Raw genomic sequence first — 16,764 nt, forward strand, 5'->3', positions numbered from 1 at the left:
GGATTGCGGCGTGACCATCCCCCCTGGGGGGTGATTTCTCGCTTTCTGTCTCTCTCTCTCTCTGTCTGTCTGGCGAGCGCATGCACCCTATAGCGAAAATCTCTCCCCCCCCCCAAAAAAAAGAATGTCTAAAAATTTAGGGACCAGCAGTTAGCTTAATGGTTATGTCACTGGACTCCCATGTAGTCGACCACGGTTTGAGTCCCAGACCCGGTGGCTTAAACTCACGCCAAGTGTGCATGCATGCCCAAGATCCCAAGAAACTCACACCGAGTGTGCGTGCATGCTCAAGATCCCGAGAGGAGAATGGAGGAGAGGGGATTGTGGCATGGCCATCCCCCTGAGGGGTGATTTCTTGCTTTCTGTCTCTTTCTTTCTGGCGAGCATATGCGCTCTATAGCAAAAACCTCTCCAAACAAAACAAAACACACACATACCCACAACTCAGTGTGTGTGTGTGTGTGTGTGTGTGCATACCCAAAATCTTGAGAGGATTATGGAGGAGAAAGAATTGTGGCATGGCCATCCCCCTTGGGGAGTGATTTTTATTTCTGTCTCTCTGGCGAGTGCATGTACCCTATAGCAAAAATCTGTAAAACAAACAAACAACAAAAAACCCCAACAACAACCATAAAACAATGGTTAAGATTGTAGGATCTGGGCACCAACAGGTGGCATAGTGGCTAAATCACTGGTCTGCCTCATGGTTGACTACAGTTCAAGATCTGGACCTGGTGGGTTGAAAATCATGCCGAGCATATGGGTGTGTGTGCCCACAATTTCAAGAGGAGAATGGAGGAGAAGAAATTGTGGCATGGCAGTCCCCCATAGTGGGTGATTTCTCACTTTTTTTCTCTCTCTCTCTGTCTCTCTCTGGTGAACCTGTAGCAAAAATAAAAACAAACAAAAAAAAAAACAAACAAAAAACCCCCCTAATATTTAGGATTCAGGGCCAATCTATGGCATGGTGGTTAAGGTGGCTAGATGGTTAAAGTAGCTGCATGGTTGGCTGAGTGGTTCAAGTCTTGGACCTGACATCTTGGAAAACACAAAGGACAAGGGACTGCTGTGACCATCCTCCATGGGAGGGTGCTTTCTTTCTTTCCTCCTCTTTGGCTCTCTCTGGTGAACACATACACTCTCTAGCAAATTTTGGGGAAAAAAAAGAAAAGATTATAAGATTTAAAGTTTGATAACTTAGGTAATGAGAAACTCAGCCTTTTTGGTAACTAGTTGAATGACTTTGGACAAATTACTTAGCCACTGATATTTAATAATAGTTATTATTATCATCAAATTCTTATTATAATCAGGCTTTGTGATAAGTGCTCTCTATATATTGTTCTTCTGATGTAAAGATAAGGAAATCTAGGGACCAGCAGGTGGAGTAGTGGTTAAGGTGTTGGACACTCCCACATGGCCAACCATGGTTTGAGTCCTGAATCTGGTGCCTGGCTTTCTCGCTTTCTCTCTCTGTCTCTCTCACTCTCTGTCTGTCTCTGGTCAAATTAAAGTAAATGAATGAATAAATAAAATTAAATAAATAGTTATAAAAAAAGAAAGATAAGGAAACCTAGGAACAGGAGAGCATTATGTATGTCAGCTAAAGTCTTATGGCAGAACTAGGCTTTACAACTGGGCAGTTAGAGGCTGGTTGGTTCTTAGAGGTGAACTGGGATGCTTTGTGAGGCTGACCCACATGGGTAGTTCCAGGTTCATGTCGAAACTTCCTTTGTATCCAAGACACGTGTGTTCATGATCTCAAGCTGACTGGGGCTAGGGCTGGATCACAGTGTCAAAAACCAGTTGGAGGGAACCAGCAGTTAGCGTAATGGCTATGTCGCTGGACTCCCATGTAGTCGACCGCGGTTCACGTCCCGGACCTGGTGGCTTAAAACTCACGCCGGGCGCGTGTGCGTGCGTGCCCAAGATCCCTAGAGGAGAATGGAGGAGAAGGGATTGCGGCGTGACCATCCCCCCGGGGGGTGATTTCTCGTTTTCTGTCTCTATGTCTCTGTCTGTCTGGCGAGCGCACGTGCCCTACAGTGAAAATCTCTCCAAAAAAAAAAACCAAAAAAAACAGTTGGGGGGGTGGGTGAGAAAGCACCCATAGAACGGTTGGACTCCAGTTCCTTCTCCTTCATCTTTCTTCCTGTAGGGATTCTGGGCATGCATAACACATGAGCGTTTTTCAAGCTGCCATGTCTGGGATTCAAAGCACGCAGGCCCTGTGGGATCCAGCCACCTTAACTGATAGGCCACAGGTTGGTCTGTGAAATTCTTAGTAAAAAAAAAGGTGCCAAAAAGCAGAAAAGAGGAGCTTTTTAATGAATAACTCACATGCCCTCTGGCAATTAAAAACAAAGTCAAAATAGAAATACAAGAATCAAAATAAAATAAAAAGTTGAATTGATCATGAATGTTTTGGGAAGGACTGATGTCCAATTTCTTCCTTCATGCCATTTAAATTAGATTCCTTATTTTATTTATTTACTTGTTTACTTACTTATTTTTATATTTGATCAGAGAAGGACAGAGTGAGAGAGTGAGAACGAAAGAGAGAGGGAAAGTGAAAAGGCAAGTCTCCAGGTCCGGGACTCGAATCATGGTCGGCCATGTGGGAGTCCAACGCCCCTAACCATCCTGCCACCTGTGGGCCCCAGACACCTTGTTTTAAACACTGATTTTTGTTTCAGGTTGAACAAATCCTGACAGAATTTAAAGTCAGAGCTCTGGAATGTCACCCTGACAAGCATCCTGAAAACTCCAAAGCTGGTACGTATTTAATAATGGTTGAAACTAATAGTGTACTGAACCAAAAAGCAGTGCATGTAACTCGGTTTCCTTTTGTCTGCTATGCTCAAATTTGTTCTTTCATTCAGTGCCAAACATGGGTATTTTTGCACTATTGGGTGGAGGAGAGGAGGACTGTGCAGATCTCCCCCTACCCCCAGAGGGCACACGTGCTTGCTGGAGACAGAGACAGACAGAAAGGACTACATGAGATGGGGTTGTGCCATAGTCCTTTTCCCTCTGTTTCTCTATCCGTGAGCATTTGGGGTACACACATCTTACCTGGTGTGTTTCACATGCTGCCAGGGGTGGGACTTGAACTACAGTTGGCCATGTGAAATCCAAGACATAGTGCTTAACCTCAGGACTCTGGGGCCACCCCCAGTGCATGGTCTTCTCTAATAGTAGTTAATAGCAATAAAAGCATCCATTTTTCTTTCTGCCATATGTTCTGCTTTACGGTTTAAAATTTGTCCAATTTGGGGCTAGCAGATAGGGTGGTAGTTAAAACACTAGACTCCTACATGGCTGACTGCGGTTTGAGTTCTGGACCTGGTGGCTTGAAAATCATGCAGGGCATGTGTGTGTGTGTCCAAAATCCCAAGAGCAGAATGGGGGGAGGGGATTTATTTTGGTGTGGCCACCGCCTACGGGATGATTTCTCACTTTCCCTGTCACTGTCTCTTTCTGTTGCTCTCTAGTGAGTGCATGTTCTCTATGGCAAAAACCTAACAAAAGAAAAGAAAAGAGGGGACCAGCAGGTGGCATGATGGTTAAAGCACTGGACACTCCCACATGATCAACCATGGTTGGAGTCCCGGTCCTGATGGCTTGCTTTCTCACTTTCGTTATCTTTCTCTCCTTCTCTCTCTGTGTGTGTCTCTCTGGTCAAATTAAAATAAATGAATGAACAAATAAAATTAAATAAAAATAGTTAAAAAAAAAGAAGAGGAAAGACAAGAAATAGTCTAATTTAGTCTTTATTTTACCAGGTATTGAATGTTAACATAAGTATGTTTTCTTCATTTTGGGGACCTGTGTATATCCAGTCATACTTGTTTCTTTCCTTTATCACGTTATAAATATGCTTATGTCTAGCCAGGCTTGGAAAAAATACAAATGAACCAATAATCCTTCCACAATCTCTCTCCCTCTTACTCCCTCCCTGTCTGTTTCCTTCCCTTCAGAGACTAACTTCCTAAAAGAGAAGTCATAACTGATATCTGTCCTTCCTTTTTCTCCAGTTTTCTACTTACTCCACTCTGACTTCTTTCTCACTTCTCCCAGAAATGAACTAAGTACGTCCTTGTTGCAAAATCCAACTATTACATTTTTTTTAAGAATTATTTTATTTTATTTTATTTACTTTAATTTGACCAAAAGAGGGACAGAGCAAGGGAGATAGAAAGTGAGGAAGCAAGGCACCAGGTCCGGGACTCAAACCACGGTCAGCCTTGTGGGAATCCAGTGCCCTTAACCACCACGTCACCGGCCGGCCCCCAAAGGTTACTTTTTTGCTCCGATGTTCTCTGAGCTTGGACAGCTTGGATAGCAGAGCAAGACTCTGTTTCTGAGAGCTGTTGCCTACCCCAGCACCAGAAAGAGGATATTTAGGGTAGCCAGGATAGTAAAAATAAACAGAGTCAAAAACACTGACTCTGTCAACTATACATTCCTTTTTGTTTTTACCATAGGATGTGTGCCCTTGCCGAGAGAGAGAATGAGGCAGTGAGAGGGAAAGTGACAAATCACCCCCCCCCTGCTCCGCCCCCGGGGTATGGAGGTAGCCACACTGCAATCCCTTTTTCTTCATTCTCCTCTTGGGAACATTCACACATGCCCTCAGTGTGATTCGCAAGCCACCAAGCCTGGGACTTGAACTGTGGTCAACCATGTGGGAATCCAGCACCTTAACCACTCTGCCACATGCCAGCCCCCATACATTCCTTCTTAAGACACTCTTTTCTCTTAGCTGTCAAGGCAACAGGCACCCATGGTTTTCTTCATCCTCTTGGACTGTTCTTTTTGTCTGCTTTGTGGTTCTACCTCTGCCACTCTAAATTCTTGTAAGCTCTCCTCTCAGATTACTCCCCATTTTCTCTCAGGAACCTTGTCCATGTCTTCACCAGCTGTCTGTTTTATTTATTTTTTTAATTCAAAAAAAATTTTTTTTTTTTTTTTTTTTTGGTTTTGAAGGGAAAAGCACTAGTTTTAAGATGTTTGGTCTTGGTCAGACAATAACATGAGACAAAAACATGCAACTTGTTGACAAAGTGACAAAATTACATTGTTGAATATGTATTTTTCTCGAGTTTCTGTGTGTGTGTAGAAGAGCTAAGTACTCAATGATGAGCTATCTGTTAATGGCTCCCAAATCCATCATTTTTTTTTTTTTTTAGAGAAGATCTGTTTTAAGAACTCCTCTTGGGATCTTGGGCACACATACACACATGCTCGGTGTGAGGTTTAGGCTGCCAGATCTGGGACTTGAACTACAGTCAACTACATAGGAGTCGAGCGACATAACCATTATGCCATCTGTTGGTTCTTCCCAAATCTATATTTATCTTATTTCTCGCCCTTTATCTTCAGGCTGTAGTTCCAGCTGCTATTTGAAAATCTCCTTTTGGAAATATTTCAAAGTCACATTGTCAAAAACTGAACTAATTTTTCTCCAATATCTTGTTTATTTTTCTGTTCCTCCATCTCAATGAATGACACCAGTACCCATTCAGTTGGTCAAACAGAAGCCTTATCTCCTCCTCCCTCATGTCTACATCTAATCAATTACAAAATGTTTCTGTCCCATTTCTTTCTACTGCGTCCTCTTTCCTCTGCCCTTACTACCAGCACCGTAGGTAAGCCACTATCATTTCATGCCTAAACTCCCACAGCATTTTTTTTTCTCTCTCTTCTTTTCCCTTCCTTTCCTTCTCCCCTTCCTTCCTTCCTTCCTTCTTCCCTTCCTTTCTTCTCTTCTATTCTCTTTCTTAGTTTACTTAGTTTATTAATTTATTTTTTCCATGAAAGAGAGAGAGACGTAGAATTGGGGGACTCCCCTACAGCATCCCCACACCACAATCTACCCCAGCCTCAGCCAGCCCAGATCCTGGGCATGTGTATGCCTGGTGTGTACGATGAGGTCTCAAGATGTGAACTGAGGACCTTCCCTGTGAGTCCAGCTGTGTTTCTGTTGCACCACTATCTGGCCCTCTACAGCATTTATTGCTTCACATTGCAGATAGTGATTTGGAAAACATAAAACATTTAATTTGTGTAAAAACAAATGAAATACTGAACAGTTGTCCATGAATGTACTACCTAGCTTAACTTTACTAATGTCGTTGAAATCTCTTGTGTATTCCTACTCTAATTAAAAAACTCTTTTTTCAATTTCTAGAGAGTGCAAGCACTTACCAAAGACAGAAAGAGGGAGAAAGCACCTCCCTCTCCCAGTGGAGTGCAGTCATGCTGCAATCTCCTCTCCATTGTTTTCTCCCACAGGGATTTTGGGCACTCATGCAAATGTGCCAGATGGTTTTTATTAAAGCTGCCAGGGCTGTGATTTGAACTGTGGTCAGCCATGTGGGACCTGGTTTCCTATTTTTTTTTTACAGATTTTTGTTATAGGATGCATGTACTTGTGCTTGCTGGAGAAACAGAGAGATGGAAAGTGGGAAATCACCCCTAATGAAGGATAGTCACACTACAATCCTTTCACCTCCATCCTCCTCTTGGGATTCTGGGCATATACACACAAGTGTCCTGAGTTTTTTTTTTTTTTAAAGAAAAACTTTATTTAACTTTATTTATTTATTTTAATTTGACCACAGTGGGATAGAGTGAGAGGGAGAGAGGGAAAGTGAGAAAGGAAGATGCCCAGTCCAGGATTCAAACCACAGTCAACCATGTGGAGTCCAGCACCCTTAATCACCATACCACACCACTTACTGGCCCCAGCCCTGTCTGAGTTTTAAGCCACTGGGTATAGGATGTGAACTGTTGTCAGCTATGTGGGAGTCCAGCAACGTAACCATTATGCCTTCTGCTGGTCTTGAGATCTGGCTTCCTTAAGCTAAACTATGGGGTCAATTCTACTTTGATTTTATCTTTAGGGTGGGTAACATTGTATCTGTGATTTATCTATAATAAAAATATTATGCTAAAACCTATCTGTCACTCCAAATTACACAAACCCAAACTGTTATTTAGAAAAAAATTTCCTTGTCTTAAAGTTCTTTTTAATTTTCTCTAGAAATCATTCATCCTTGATTTGTTTATGATACATTATAGATCATTTCCTGATATATGAGATCATCTTTAAAAAATTTTTTTTATTTGCTGTAAGGCACATGCATTTGCTGGAGAGAGGAGAGAGAGAGAGTGAGAAAGCATCTACCCTGTGAGGGAGAGATGGTCATCCCCCAATTTCTTCTCCTTCATTTTCTTCTGGGGATTTTGGGCATGCATGCACACATGTCTAGTGTGTTTTTCAAGCTACTGGGTCTAAGACTTGAACTATGCAGTTGGTCATGCGGGATCCAGCTTTCTTAACCACCATGCCACCAGCTGATTCTCAGATCACCTTTAATTAGCTATTTAACTATTACCTTTGCTTACTTAATTTTTTTTTCCTTTTTAAAATTAAGGTGTAAATTGTTTCAGGTAACATGAGCAAATAATAAATGTAAGCTTAATAAATCTGTGTACATATATGTATATATAAAACCACTTTAACTACTGCCCACATGAAGATGTATAACATTTTCAGCCCCTCAGAAATCCCTTTCCATGTCCTATTCAAAGTCATGTACTCTATCATTTTAAATTCATTTATTTATTTATTTTATTGTTTTTTTTTGAGAGATTTTTGCTATAGGGTACTTGTGTCCTCCAGAGACAGAAAATGAGAAATCACCCTCCAGGGGGGATAGCCATGCCACAATCCCTTTTCCTCCATTCTCTTCTCAGGATCTTGGGCACACACACACATGCACCTGGCATGAGTTTTAAGCTGCCAGGTCCAGGACTCGAATCTCAGTCAACTACATGGGAGTCCAATGATGTAACTGCTACGCCACCTGCTGGTCCCCCTCTCCCATTTTTAAAATCTCTAGTACTGTTTGTCTAGTTTAAAATTGCATATAACCAGACAAACACAGGTGTGGCATCTCTCACTTTATCTTCTGTCTGTGATACTCGCTTACATCGCACAAGTAGCAATGGTTCATCCTTTGTCATTGCTGGGCCTTTAGGTACAAGCCCCTTTAAACTGCATTCCCTCTTCTCCATCACCGTGCCTAGAGCGCCATGTTTCAGTCACTCAGAACTATGTCAGGTCCTTAATGTGCCCTGTTCTTTCTACTCTCCAGACCTCTGCCTACTGCTTCCTCTGCCTGGAACACATCCAAGACTCCCACGCCATCCTGCCCTGTTTGCTTGGCTTAGTCATGCTTGTGTCAGATCACAGCTTAGCTGTCATTTCTTCTGGGAAGTCCCGTGTCCCCTAGCTACACAGGGTACCTTGTACTCAATCATCAGACTGGGTGTCCATGTCTCCTTGTTGTCTGTTTGCTCATTGGTCATCCTGCAAGCTCACTGAGCCAGATGGCCTGCTTATCTTGTTCAGTGATACGCCCCATATGGAGTACAGCACCCAGCGCAGAGCCTACTCACTCTGCACAACTTTTCAAATGAGTGAATGAATGAAAGCATGAGCATTTCTTTAGGAAACATATTAACTACCTCTCTGAATTGGAGTTAATACTAAGATAGTTGTCCTAGCATTCAATGTTAAATATTTAATAAACACCAACAACTACCATCCCAGGTTATCCTTTAACTGGGTTCTTTTCCAGTCAAGCATGATTCGGTTGTTTCTTGGTCCCTGAAAAACAAGGTCTATTCAGAACCCGTGATGAATCGCTGTACAATCATTGCCATTTCTGGTTGCCATAGTGATGTGGGTTTTCATGTAAGAGCTGCCTTAAGGCTTCTTGTTCAGAGAAACATTGGACTGTGTAAATATTGTTTTAAATGGAAAGGTACACAGACGTCAATACCTTCCCTTGTCAGGCTTCCAGTTGATATATGATTCAACCTTTGGGTAGAGATCCTTTTATAATGTATTTACACATTCATTGACTCAAGGTAGATTAATATGATTTTCTGAAAATTGAAGTGGTTCTTTACACACTTGAAGAACAAGTAAGGTTAGTTAAATTTTTTATTTCTTAAATATTGAGCCAACCTGTAGTGTGGTGGTTAAGGTAGCTGGTCTCCACATTGCTAATCATGTGGTTTGAGTCCTGGACCCGGCAGCTTAAAGAAAACATATTGGGCATATGTGTATGTGTTTATGTGAGCTAGTTAAATTTTTTATTTCTTAAATATTGAGCCAACCTGTAGTGTGGTGGTTAAGGTAGCTGGTCTCCACATTGCTAATCATGTGGTTTGAGTCCTGGACCCGGCAGCTTAGAAAACATATTGGGCATATGTGTATGTGTGTATGTGAGCCCAAAATGCCAACAGGAGGGAGAAATGGAGGAGAAAGAATTGTAGTGTGACCATTCCTTATGAGGGATTCTCTCTCTGTCTGTCTCTGTCCGTCTCTTTCTAGTGAACACATATTCTCTCTGAAAAAAAAGAAAAATTAAAAATATCAAAATACATTTACCCAAGGCCGACCAGCTGGTGTGGTAGTTAAGGCACTAGATCCTACGTGGTCGACGCTAAACAATTTGAGTCCCTGATCTGGTGGCTCGAAAAAATGTGCTGGGCATGTGTGCACCCACGCCCAAAGTCCCAAGAGGAGAATGGAAGAGAAGGGCTTGCAGCATGGCCATCTCCCATTGAGGTCTCTCTCTCTCTCTCTCCCTCTCTCTCTCTCTCTCTCTATCTCTATCTGGTGAGCACATGCATCCTATAGCAAATTAAAAAAAACAACAACAGATAAAATAAAACAAAAAGTTTACTCAGATACTGAATTTAAACTTGACAGAAATCTAGACTGTAATGCACAGATTTTGAAATGTATGTCATTAGGGTAAAAAACTAGCAAGTAAAGGAATCTTAAGGTAGGAGAAATTAAACATTTTTGGTCTACTAACTGTGGTCTCAACTATTGCTGTTGAAATTACTGATTTGTTAGCACAGGGTAGTTGTAGATATGAACACAGGCTCGTCAGTCTGGACTGCTCCCATCTCCCACTTGAGAGAGTTAGTTGACTTTTAGGCAACCTCTCTTTTCTTTTCTTTTCTTTTCTTTTCTTTTCTTTTCTTTTCTTTTCTTTTCTTTTCTTTTCTTTTCTCTTCTCTTCTCTTCTCTTCTCTTCTCTTCCTTTCTCTTCTTTTCTCTTTTCTTGTCTTTTCTTTCTTTTTTTCTTTTCTTTCTTTCTTTTTTTTTTTTTTTGAGAGTTTTTTGCTATAGGGCACGTGTGATCTCTGGGAAGACAGACAGAAAGCGAGTAATCACCCCCTAGGGGGATGGCCACGCCACAATCCCTTCTCCTCCATTCTCCTCTCAGGATCTTGGGTACATATGCACACGGGCCTGGCGTAAGTTTAAGCCAATGAATCCAGGACTTGAATCGCGGTTGACTACATGGGAGTCCAGTGACATAGCCATTACGCTTACTGCAGGTCCCCACTTTAGGCAACCTCTGTGAGCCTCAGCATTCTCATTAGTACAATGGGTAGACTAATAGTATATTACCTTATGAGTCTGCTATGAAGATTAAAAAGATTGCCCTTTATGTGGGAAGTGATCAATGAACGTTGGCAATTATTATTAGGTGCACTTTCCTTTTTATTTTAAAAAATTAAACTAAATTAAATGAAATGTTTTGCCATAGAGCATGTGTGCTCACCCGAGAGAAACAGAGAGAGGGAAAGTGAGAAAGTAACCTCCAGGGAGGATGGTCACTCTGTAATCCCATCTCCTTCATTTACCTCTTGGGAATTGGAGCATGAATATACATACACCCAGTGTGATTTTTCAAGTCGCTGGGTCTGGGACTCGAACTGTGGTGGGCCACATGGGAATTCAGTGCTATAACCACCATGCCACTTGCTGGCCCCTTCTTTCCCTGTTTTTATATAACAGCTCAAGATAAAATTTAACAAAATGGATACTTTTCTTTTTTAAAAGTAACCAGTAGATCTTTCTTATAGTCGGTAAAAACATTCTCAATCTGAGGCCTTTAGAAATAGTTCTCTCTTGAACTGGCCCCATGGCCTGCTGGTTAAGAGAACCAGATCTTACATGGCCCACCATGGTTTGAATCCTGAACCTGGCAGTTTGAAAAACATGTCAGGTATGTGTGAGTGCATGCTCAATAGGGTCCCACGCTGTGATCCCCAGCCCTGCCAGCCTCTCCAGCCAGTCACGATCATGGCTGTGTGTATGCCTGGCATGTACAGGTTGACTGGGAAACCAAACCCTCGATCTTACATATGCGTCCAGCTTCATTCGAGCAGTGCGTTAGTGTCGTACCACCAAGATAGCCTGGTAGTGTTACAAGTTTTATCATGAAATAAGAATGTAAGAGAACCTCTTTATTTTCAAAATAGACCCAGGAGTTAAATCAGAATGTTTCTTAAAGATTTCAGCAACATTTGCTGATATAAACTTACCAGTTACCTCACCAGTAAACTTAAATGAACTGGTAAATGTTGATCTTGTGTGAGTCATTCTTTTCTTTTAGCTGATATAACAGAGGATGCAGACTCATTTTTTTTTTTTTTGAGAGGTTTTTGCTATAAGGCACGTGCGCTCGCCAGACAGAGAGACAGAGAGACAGAAAACAAGAAATCACCCCCCAGGGGGGATGGTCATGCTGCAATCCCTTCTCTATTCTCCTCTCGGGATCTTGGGCACGCATGCACACGCGCATGGCATGAGTTTTAAGCCACCGGGTCCAGGACGCGAACTGTGGTCGACTACGTGGGAGTCCCGCGACACAGCCATTACGCTAACTGCTGGTTCCCCAGACTCATTTTTATTAAATGTGCTGAAGAGGTTAGAGCAGAACAGGCCACATAGCAGGAAAGATAATGTCTCTTTTTCTTTCTGCTTATCCAACTGCTGTTGAAGGATTGACATCGGAATAGTTTTAAGTGGGCTTTTTCTGTTCTGGAAATTCTGAAAAGGGAGACCAACAGGAAAGTGCAAAGAGAGGGTGACTCACAGATGAAGATGTAAATCGTTACAGCTACTGCATTCGGAGTAACTGGTATGTGCATCCCTGGCGATAATTTAATAAGCTGTTTCTTCCCTTTGGAAAAAGCAACATCTCAGTTATACAATGGGACAGTTACATTGTCGTCAGCAACAGGAGAGACTGCTTACTGAAGTGAGCTGCTATGGACAGATGCTTCGATGTTGTTTGTTTTCCTGTAAGTTTCAATAGCCCCATCTTTAGGTTCTTCTCTTTAATGGACTAAAGGGTTGATATTAAAAGAGTTAATGGTGGGGCCAGCAGGTGGCTTAGTGGTTAAGGCACTGGACTCTCACATGGCTGACGGCGGTTTGAGTTCTGGACCTGAAGCTTCAAAACTCACTCCAGGCATATGTGCATGCATGCCCAAGATCCTGAGAGGAGAATGGAGGAGAAGGGATTGTGGCATAGCCATCCACCCTGGGTGTGTGTGTGTGTGTGTGTGTGTGTGTGTGTGTGCGTGTGTGATTTCTTGCTTTCTGTCTCTTCAGTGAGTGCATGTATAACAAAAATCTCTCAAATAAATAAGTAAATAAGTAACTGTTAATGGCTTGCAGAGTTCTAGTGCTGTCCAAATTTTGAGCAGCATAGTGGAGGTCTGATGTATCAGACAAGATTGATAGATACTGAGGGAACTCTGGATGTGGTGGTGTTTAGGGGACAGGGACTCTTTACTAACTAGAGTATAGAAGTTCACAATTTTCATGATTGATGTCATGGTACTGTAAGTACTGTCTGCACATTTGCCTTAACATTATCTATTTCAGATTATCTTGGTTACTTCTCATGAGATATTTTTTTTTTTTTGAGAGGTTTTTGCTATAGGGCAGATGCACTTGCTAGAGAGCCAGAGAGACAGAAAGTGAGAAATCACCCCCTGGGGGGATGGCCATGCCACAATCCCTTCTCCTTCATTCTCCTGTTGAGATTTTGGGCACGCATGCACAGGCGCCCAGTGTGAATTTAAGCTGCCAGGTCTGGGACTCAAACCATGGTTGACCATGTGGAAGTCCAGCAATGTAACCATTACGTTGGTCCCCAAATCCAAAGTTCTTACCATGGCTGCTAGGTGTGACCTTTGTCCCTCTCTTCGTTCTTGGATCTTATTTCCTTCTATTTCCCCCTACCTCTTCTTGCTCCAGCCCTACTGGCTTTTCCTTCAGAACACCAAGCACACTCAAGTTTTGAGCAGAGGAGTCACAGTATGTGACATTTCTTATTTATTTATTTATTTTCTTAATTCATGATAGAGTATGTGCACAAAATTTAAGATAGAGAGAGAGAAAGAGAGAAGCCAGATCCTCCACAGGATCTGGTCATGCTGTGATCCCCTTCCTCCAGGTTTCGAGCTTTTCAGAATTTGGACACTAGTGCATGTGCCCAGTGCGTTTCACACTCCCAGGCTTGGGATTCAAACTGCAATCTGCATGTAAGATCCAGCTTCTCTTGAGCCATGCATTTCTGCCATGCCACGGAGCTATGACTTACTTTTAAGTAGACCACTCTGCTATAGAAAATAGATAGGCAGAAGGGGGAGATCGGTAAAGGAGCTACTGTAATGAATAATTATCTAGCCAAAAGAAGAGAGCAGAGGCCAGGTGGTGGTGCGGCCATAGCACAACTGGACCCACATGGGAAAGGTCCTAGGTATCCACCCCGGGATTGCCCTGAGCTGGCTGCCTATGTGCCCATGATCCGGGCCAGCTGAGACCAAAGGTGAACTGCAGTGTGAAGATCCTGCTGCAAATGCCTCTCTTTTTTCTCTCTGTCTTGGAAGAAATAAACGTAAAAGGTGGGTCAGCCAGGTGGCATGGTGGTGAAGGTGGCTGAATTCCACATGGCTGACCACCTGGTTTATGTGCTGGATTTGGTGGCTTGCAAAACATGCCGGATGCATGTGCGTGTATGCCCAAAATCCTGAGGGAAGAGTGAAGAAGAAGAGATTGTGGAGTGGCCATTTCTCCTGGGGGGTGCTTTCTCACTTTCTCTGTCTCTCTGGGCACCTTATGGCAAAATAAACACAAAATAGGAACAAAGAATGGCAGCTTGGACAGGGCAGTGGATATACAGGAGGTGACAAGACATGAGATCTTGGGTATATTTTGAAGGCAGAGCCAAAACTTCCTAATAGGTTGGAAGTAAGATTAGAAAGAAAGAGGAGTCAAGAATGACACTAGACCTTTGGAAAACAAGTGAAGTGCATCCTGATTGCCCAAGAAGAAACAGTCTTGCCTCTATAGTTCTTTTTAAGTCACATTGTATCAAAATGTGATACCCCTAGCTATACTCAGAGCTCCTTGGGGCATCACCTAAATCTCACTTAGACAGTTCAGTTTCAAATTGTTCTTTGCTAACAGTAGAAACACAGTTAGTTTTTGCTCTTACAACAACAACAACAACGACAACAAAAAAAGAAAAACAAGACAAAACAAAACAAAACCCAACCCAACAGACAAGAGCCCTTAGCATGTTATCTAAAGCTCTAGCTAACTGGGCCCTCTTCTGCTCCACAGCCTCATCCCTCATTGTCTGCTCCTTGTATCCTCCAGCCACGTTCACGCCCTCTAGTTCCTTAACTGTACGCCTTCCTGCCTCAGAGTCTTCATTTGTACTGTCCTTGCCTACTCACTACCCTCCCTCACGCGACGAGCATAGAAATGGTAGTTCTCTTCCTAGAAGACAAAATTGTGTTTTCCCAGTGTTTTAAAATGCTTGTCTCTGCTGCTGGTAATGTCTGTTGTTCACTGTGCCTTCAGTACCTGGAATAGCACTTGGAACGTCCCTCGGGGATAGTAAGGGGAGTGGATAAGCTGTGTGTCAGGCTTCACGTATATGATCTTATCCTTATGATATGGTTTATGAAAGGAGGAAACTGAAACTTAAAGAGGTAAACTGGCCCAAAGTCACATGGATAGCAAGTGGCAGAGTCTTGATTCTAGTGAGATCAGTGTAATTGTTGCAGCGTTTAAAATAACCCCTCCAACAGTAAAGTGCTCATTTTTTGATTTGTTTTCCAGTGGAGACCTTTCAGAAACTGCAGAAGGCCAAGGAGATTCTGACCAATGAAGAGAGTCGAGCCCGTTACGACCACTGGAGAAGGAGCCAGATGTCAATGCCATTTCAGCAGTGGGAAACCTTGAGTGACTCAGTGAAAATGGTGAATTTCCCTCTGGGGACGACATAAATTTGTGAGACTCAGGATGCCTGCAGATTAGCGTATGGGATAGTGCAAAGCATGAGTCAGGGAGGGAGCGGATAGTGCCACAGTGGTAAAGATGACTTTTTGTAAGGCAATTCCTCCGGGGAAGGTTCCTGGATCAAGTCCAGAGACTTCCCTGATTATATTGGGCACATATTTGCCTTTCTTTCTCTCTCTGTTTGTCTCTTTCTCTTATGGGAAAAAATACAATAAAATAAAATAAAGAATCAATGGGCCACGGGAGGGAGAAGACTAAGAAGTTGGTAGAGAGTCTGGATGTGAGTCAGTGTCTATGAAACATTGCAAGGAAATTCACCAGAATGGAGGCCATGAATCGGTGCCAGAAGGGCCCATAACTACATTTTTCATTCTCTTTGGCTGTTTAAGTATACACATTCTCCATCATCGCTTACTATCTTTTAAAATAATTATTTATTTAATTTTATTTATCACCATTATTATTTCTTAGTTTGCTACAGGGCTTGTACGCTCACCAGTGAGAGAGAGAGAGAGAGAGAGAGAAATCAAGCCACCAGGTCCAGGACTCAAACTGCTGCGATTGGCCATGTAGGAGTCTAGCACCTTAACCACACTGTCATCTACTTGCCCCTATCACTTATTATTTAAGTGATAACCTAATAAATGTGTTTCTTAGATTGCTCATATACTGCTGAATTTTGAACCATGGTAAATTCATCTCCTTCATCTTTTCAGTTATCATCTTTTCTTTTTCAAGGCTTATAAATTTTATTTAAAAATTGGGATCTGGTTAGTCAAAGAAAACTGTAAATGATTTCTATTATGCATCTGAGTGAAAAAAATTGTTAGACTTTTAAACCTTAGACTTTTAGACTTCATGCTATTAAAAAAGCCCTAAATATCAGGCCAGCCCTAGTGGTTAAGGGAGCCAGCTCCTCCATGGCCGAACCACATAGTTCAAATAGTGGCCCTGGCAGCTTGAAAAACAAGCTGAGCACGTGTAGCGCATGCTCAACATCACAACAGGATGGAGAAATGAGGGATTATGACGTGACCATGCCCTGGTTGGGGTGCTTTTTCTCTGTCTGTTTCTCTCTCTTGTCTTGCTGGTGAGCATGTATATCCTCTGGCAATTAAAATATCTAAATATCAATAATCACTATAGTTACTGTTATATATTTATTCAGCCTTGACTTTTGTGTGCTTTAAAGTTTTTTATTTTCAAATTTACAGAGAAAATATAATTATCTTATTATTATTATTTTCAATGTCAGAGAACATGTGTCCATGTCAGAGAGAGAGGGAGGGAGAGAGGCCCCTAGTGGGGGCCTGGTCATGCCGCAGTTCTTTTTAATTTATCTATTTAATTTTATTTTTTTAAAATTAATTAACTAATTAATTGATATTTTATTTAATTTTTTTCTTTTTTTTACATTAATTCACTATACATCATTATAGTATACAAAATGAATTTCCATCAAAAATACACTGTCTATTGGTGCAATAAATCACATCAACATACATACAAATAATTTTCCATTCCTTATGTCTTGTATATTTTGCTTTTTTTTTTTT

General features: G+C 41.9%; 1 protein-coding gene across 2 annotated transcripts in view; it reads left to right on the forward strand.

Moving 5' to 3' along the window:
* Positions 1 to 16,764, forward strand: part of DNAJC12 (DnaJ heat shock protein family (Hsp40) member C12) — a 47,931-nt gene that overhangs the window by 9,639 nt on the left and 21,528 nt on the right. Inside the window, exons 1-3 of one of the 2 annotated variants that reach the window (XM_027772052.1) lie at positions 2,696 to 2,775; positions 12,081 to 12,189; positions 15,029 to 15,168. In XM_027772052.1, coding sequence (XP_027627853.1) covers positions 12,099 to 12,189; positions 15,029 to 15,168 — 231 coding nt within the window. In that variant the 5' untranslated portion in view covers positions 2,696 to 2,775; positions 12,081 to 12,098. Of the gene's footprint in view, positions 1 to 2,695; positions 2,776 to 12,080; positions 12,190 to 15,028; positions 15,169 to 16,764 lie in introns of those variants that run through there. The other variant, XM_006148955.3, reaches the window with a different exon arrangement.

Source organism: Tupaia chinensis, unplaced genomic scaffold (genome assembly GCF_000334495.1).
Source record: "Tupaia chinensis unplaced genomic scaffold, TupChi_1.0 Scaffold000250_1, whole genome shotgun sequence".
Taxonomy (NCBI): domain Eukaryota; kingdom Metazoa; phylum Chordata; class Mammalia; order Scandentia; family Tupaiidae; genus Tupaia; species Tupaia belangeri.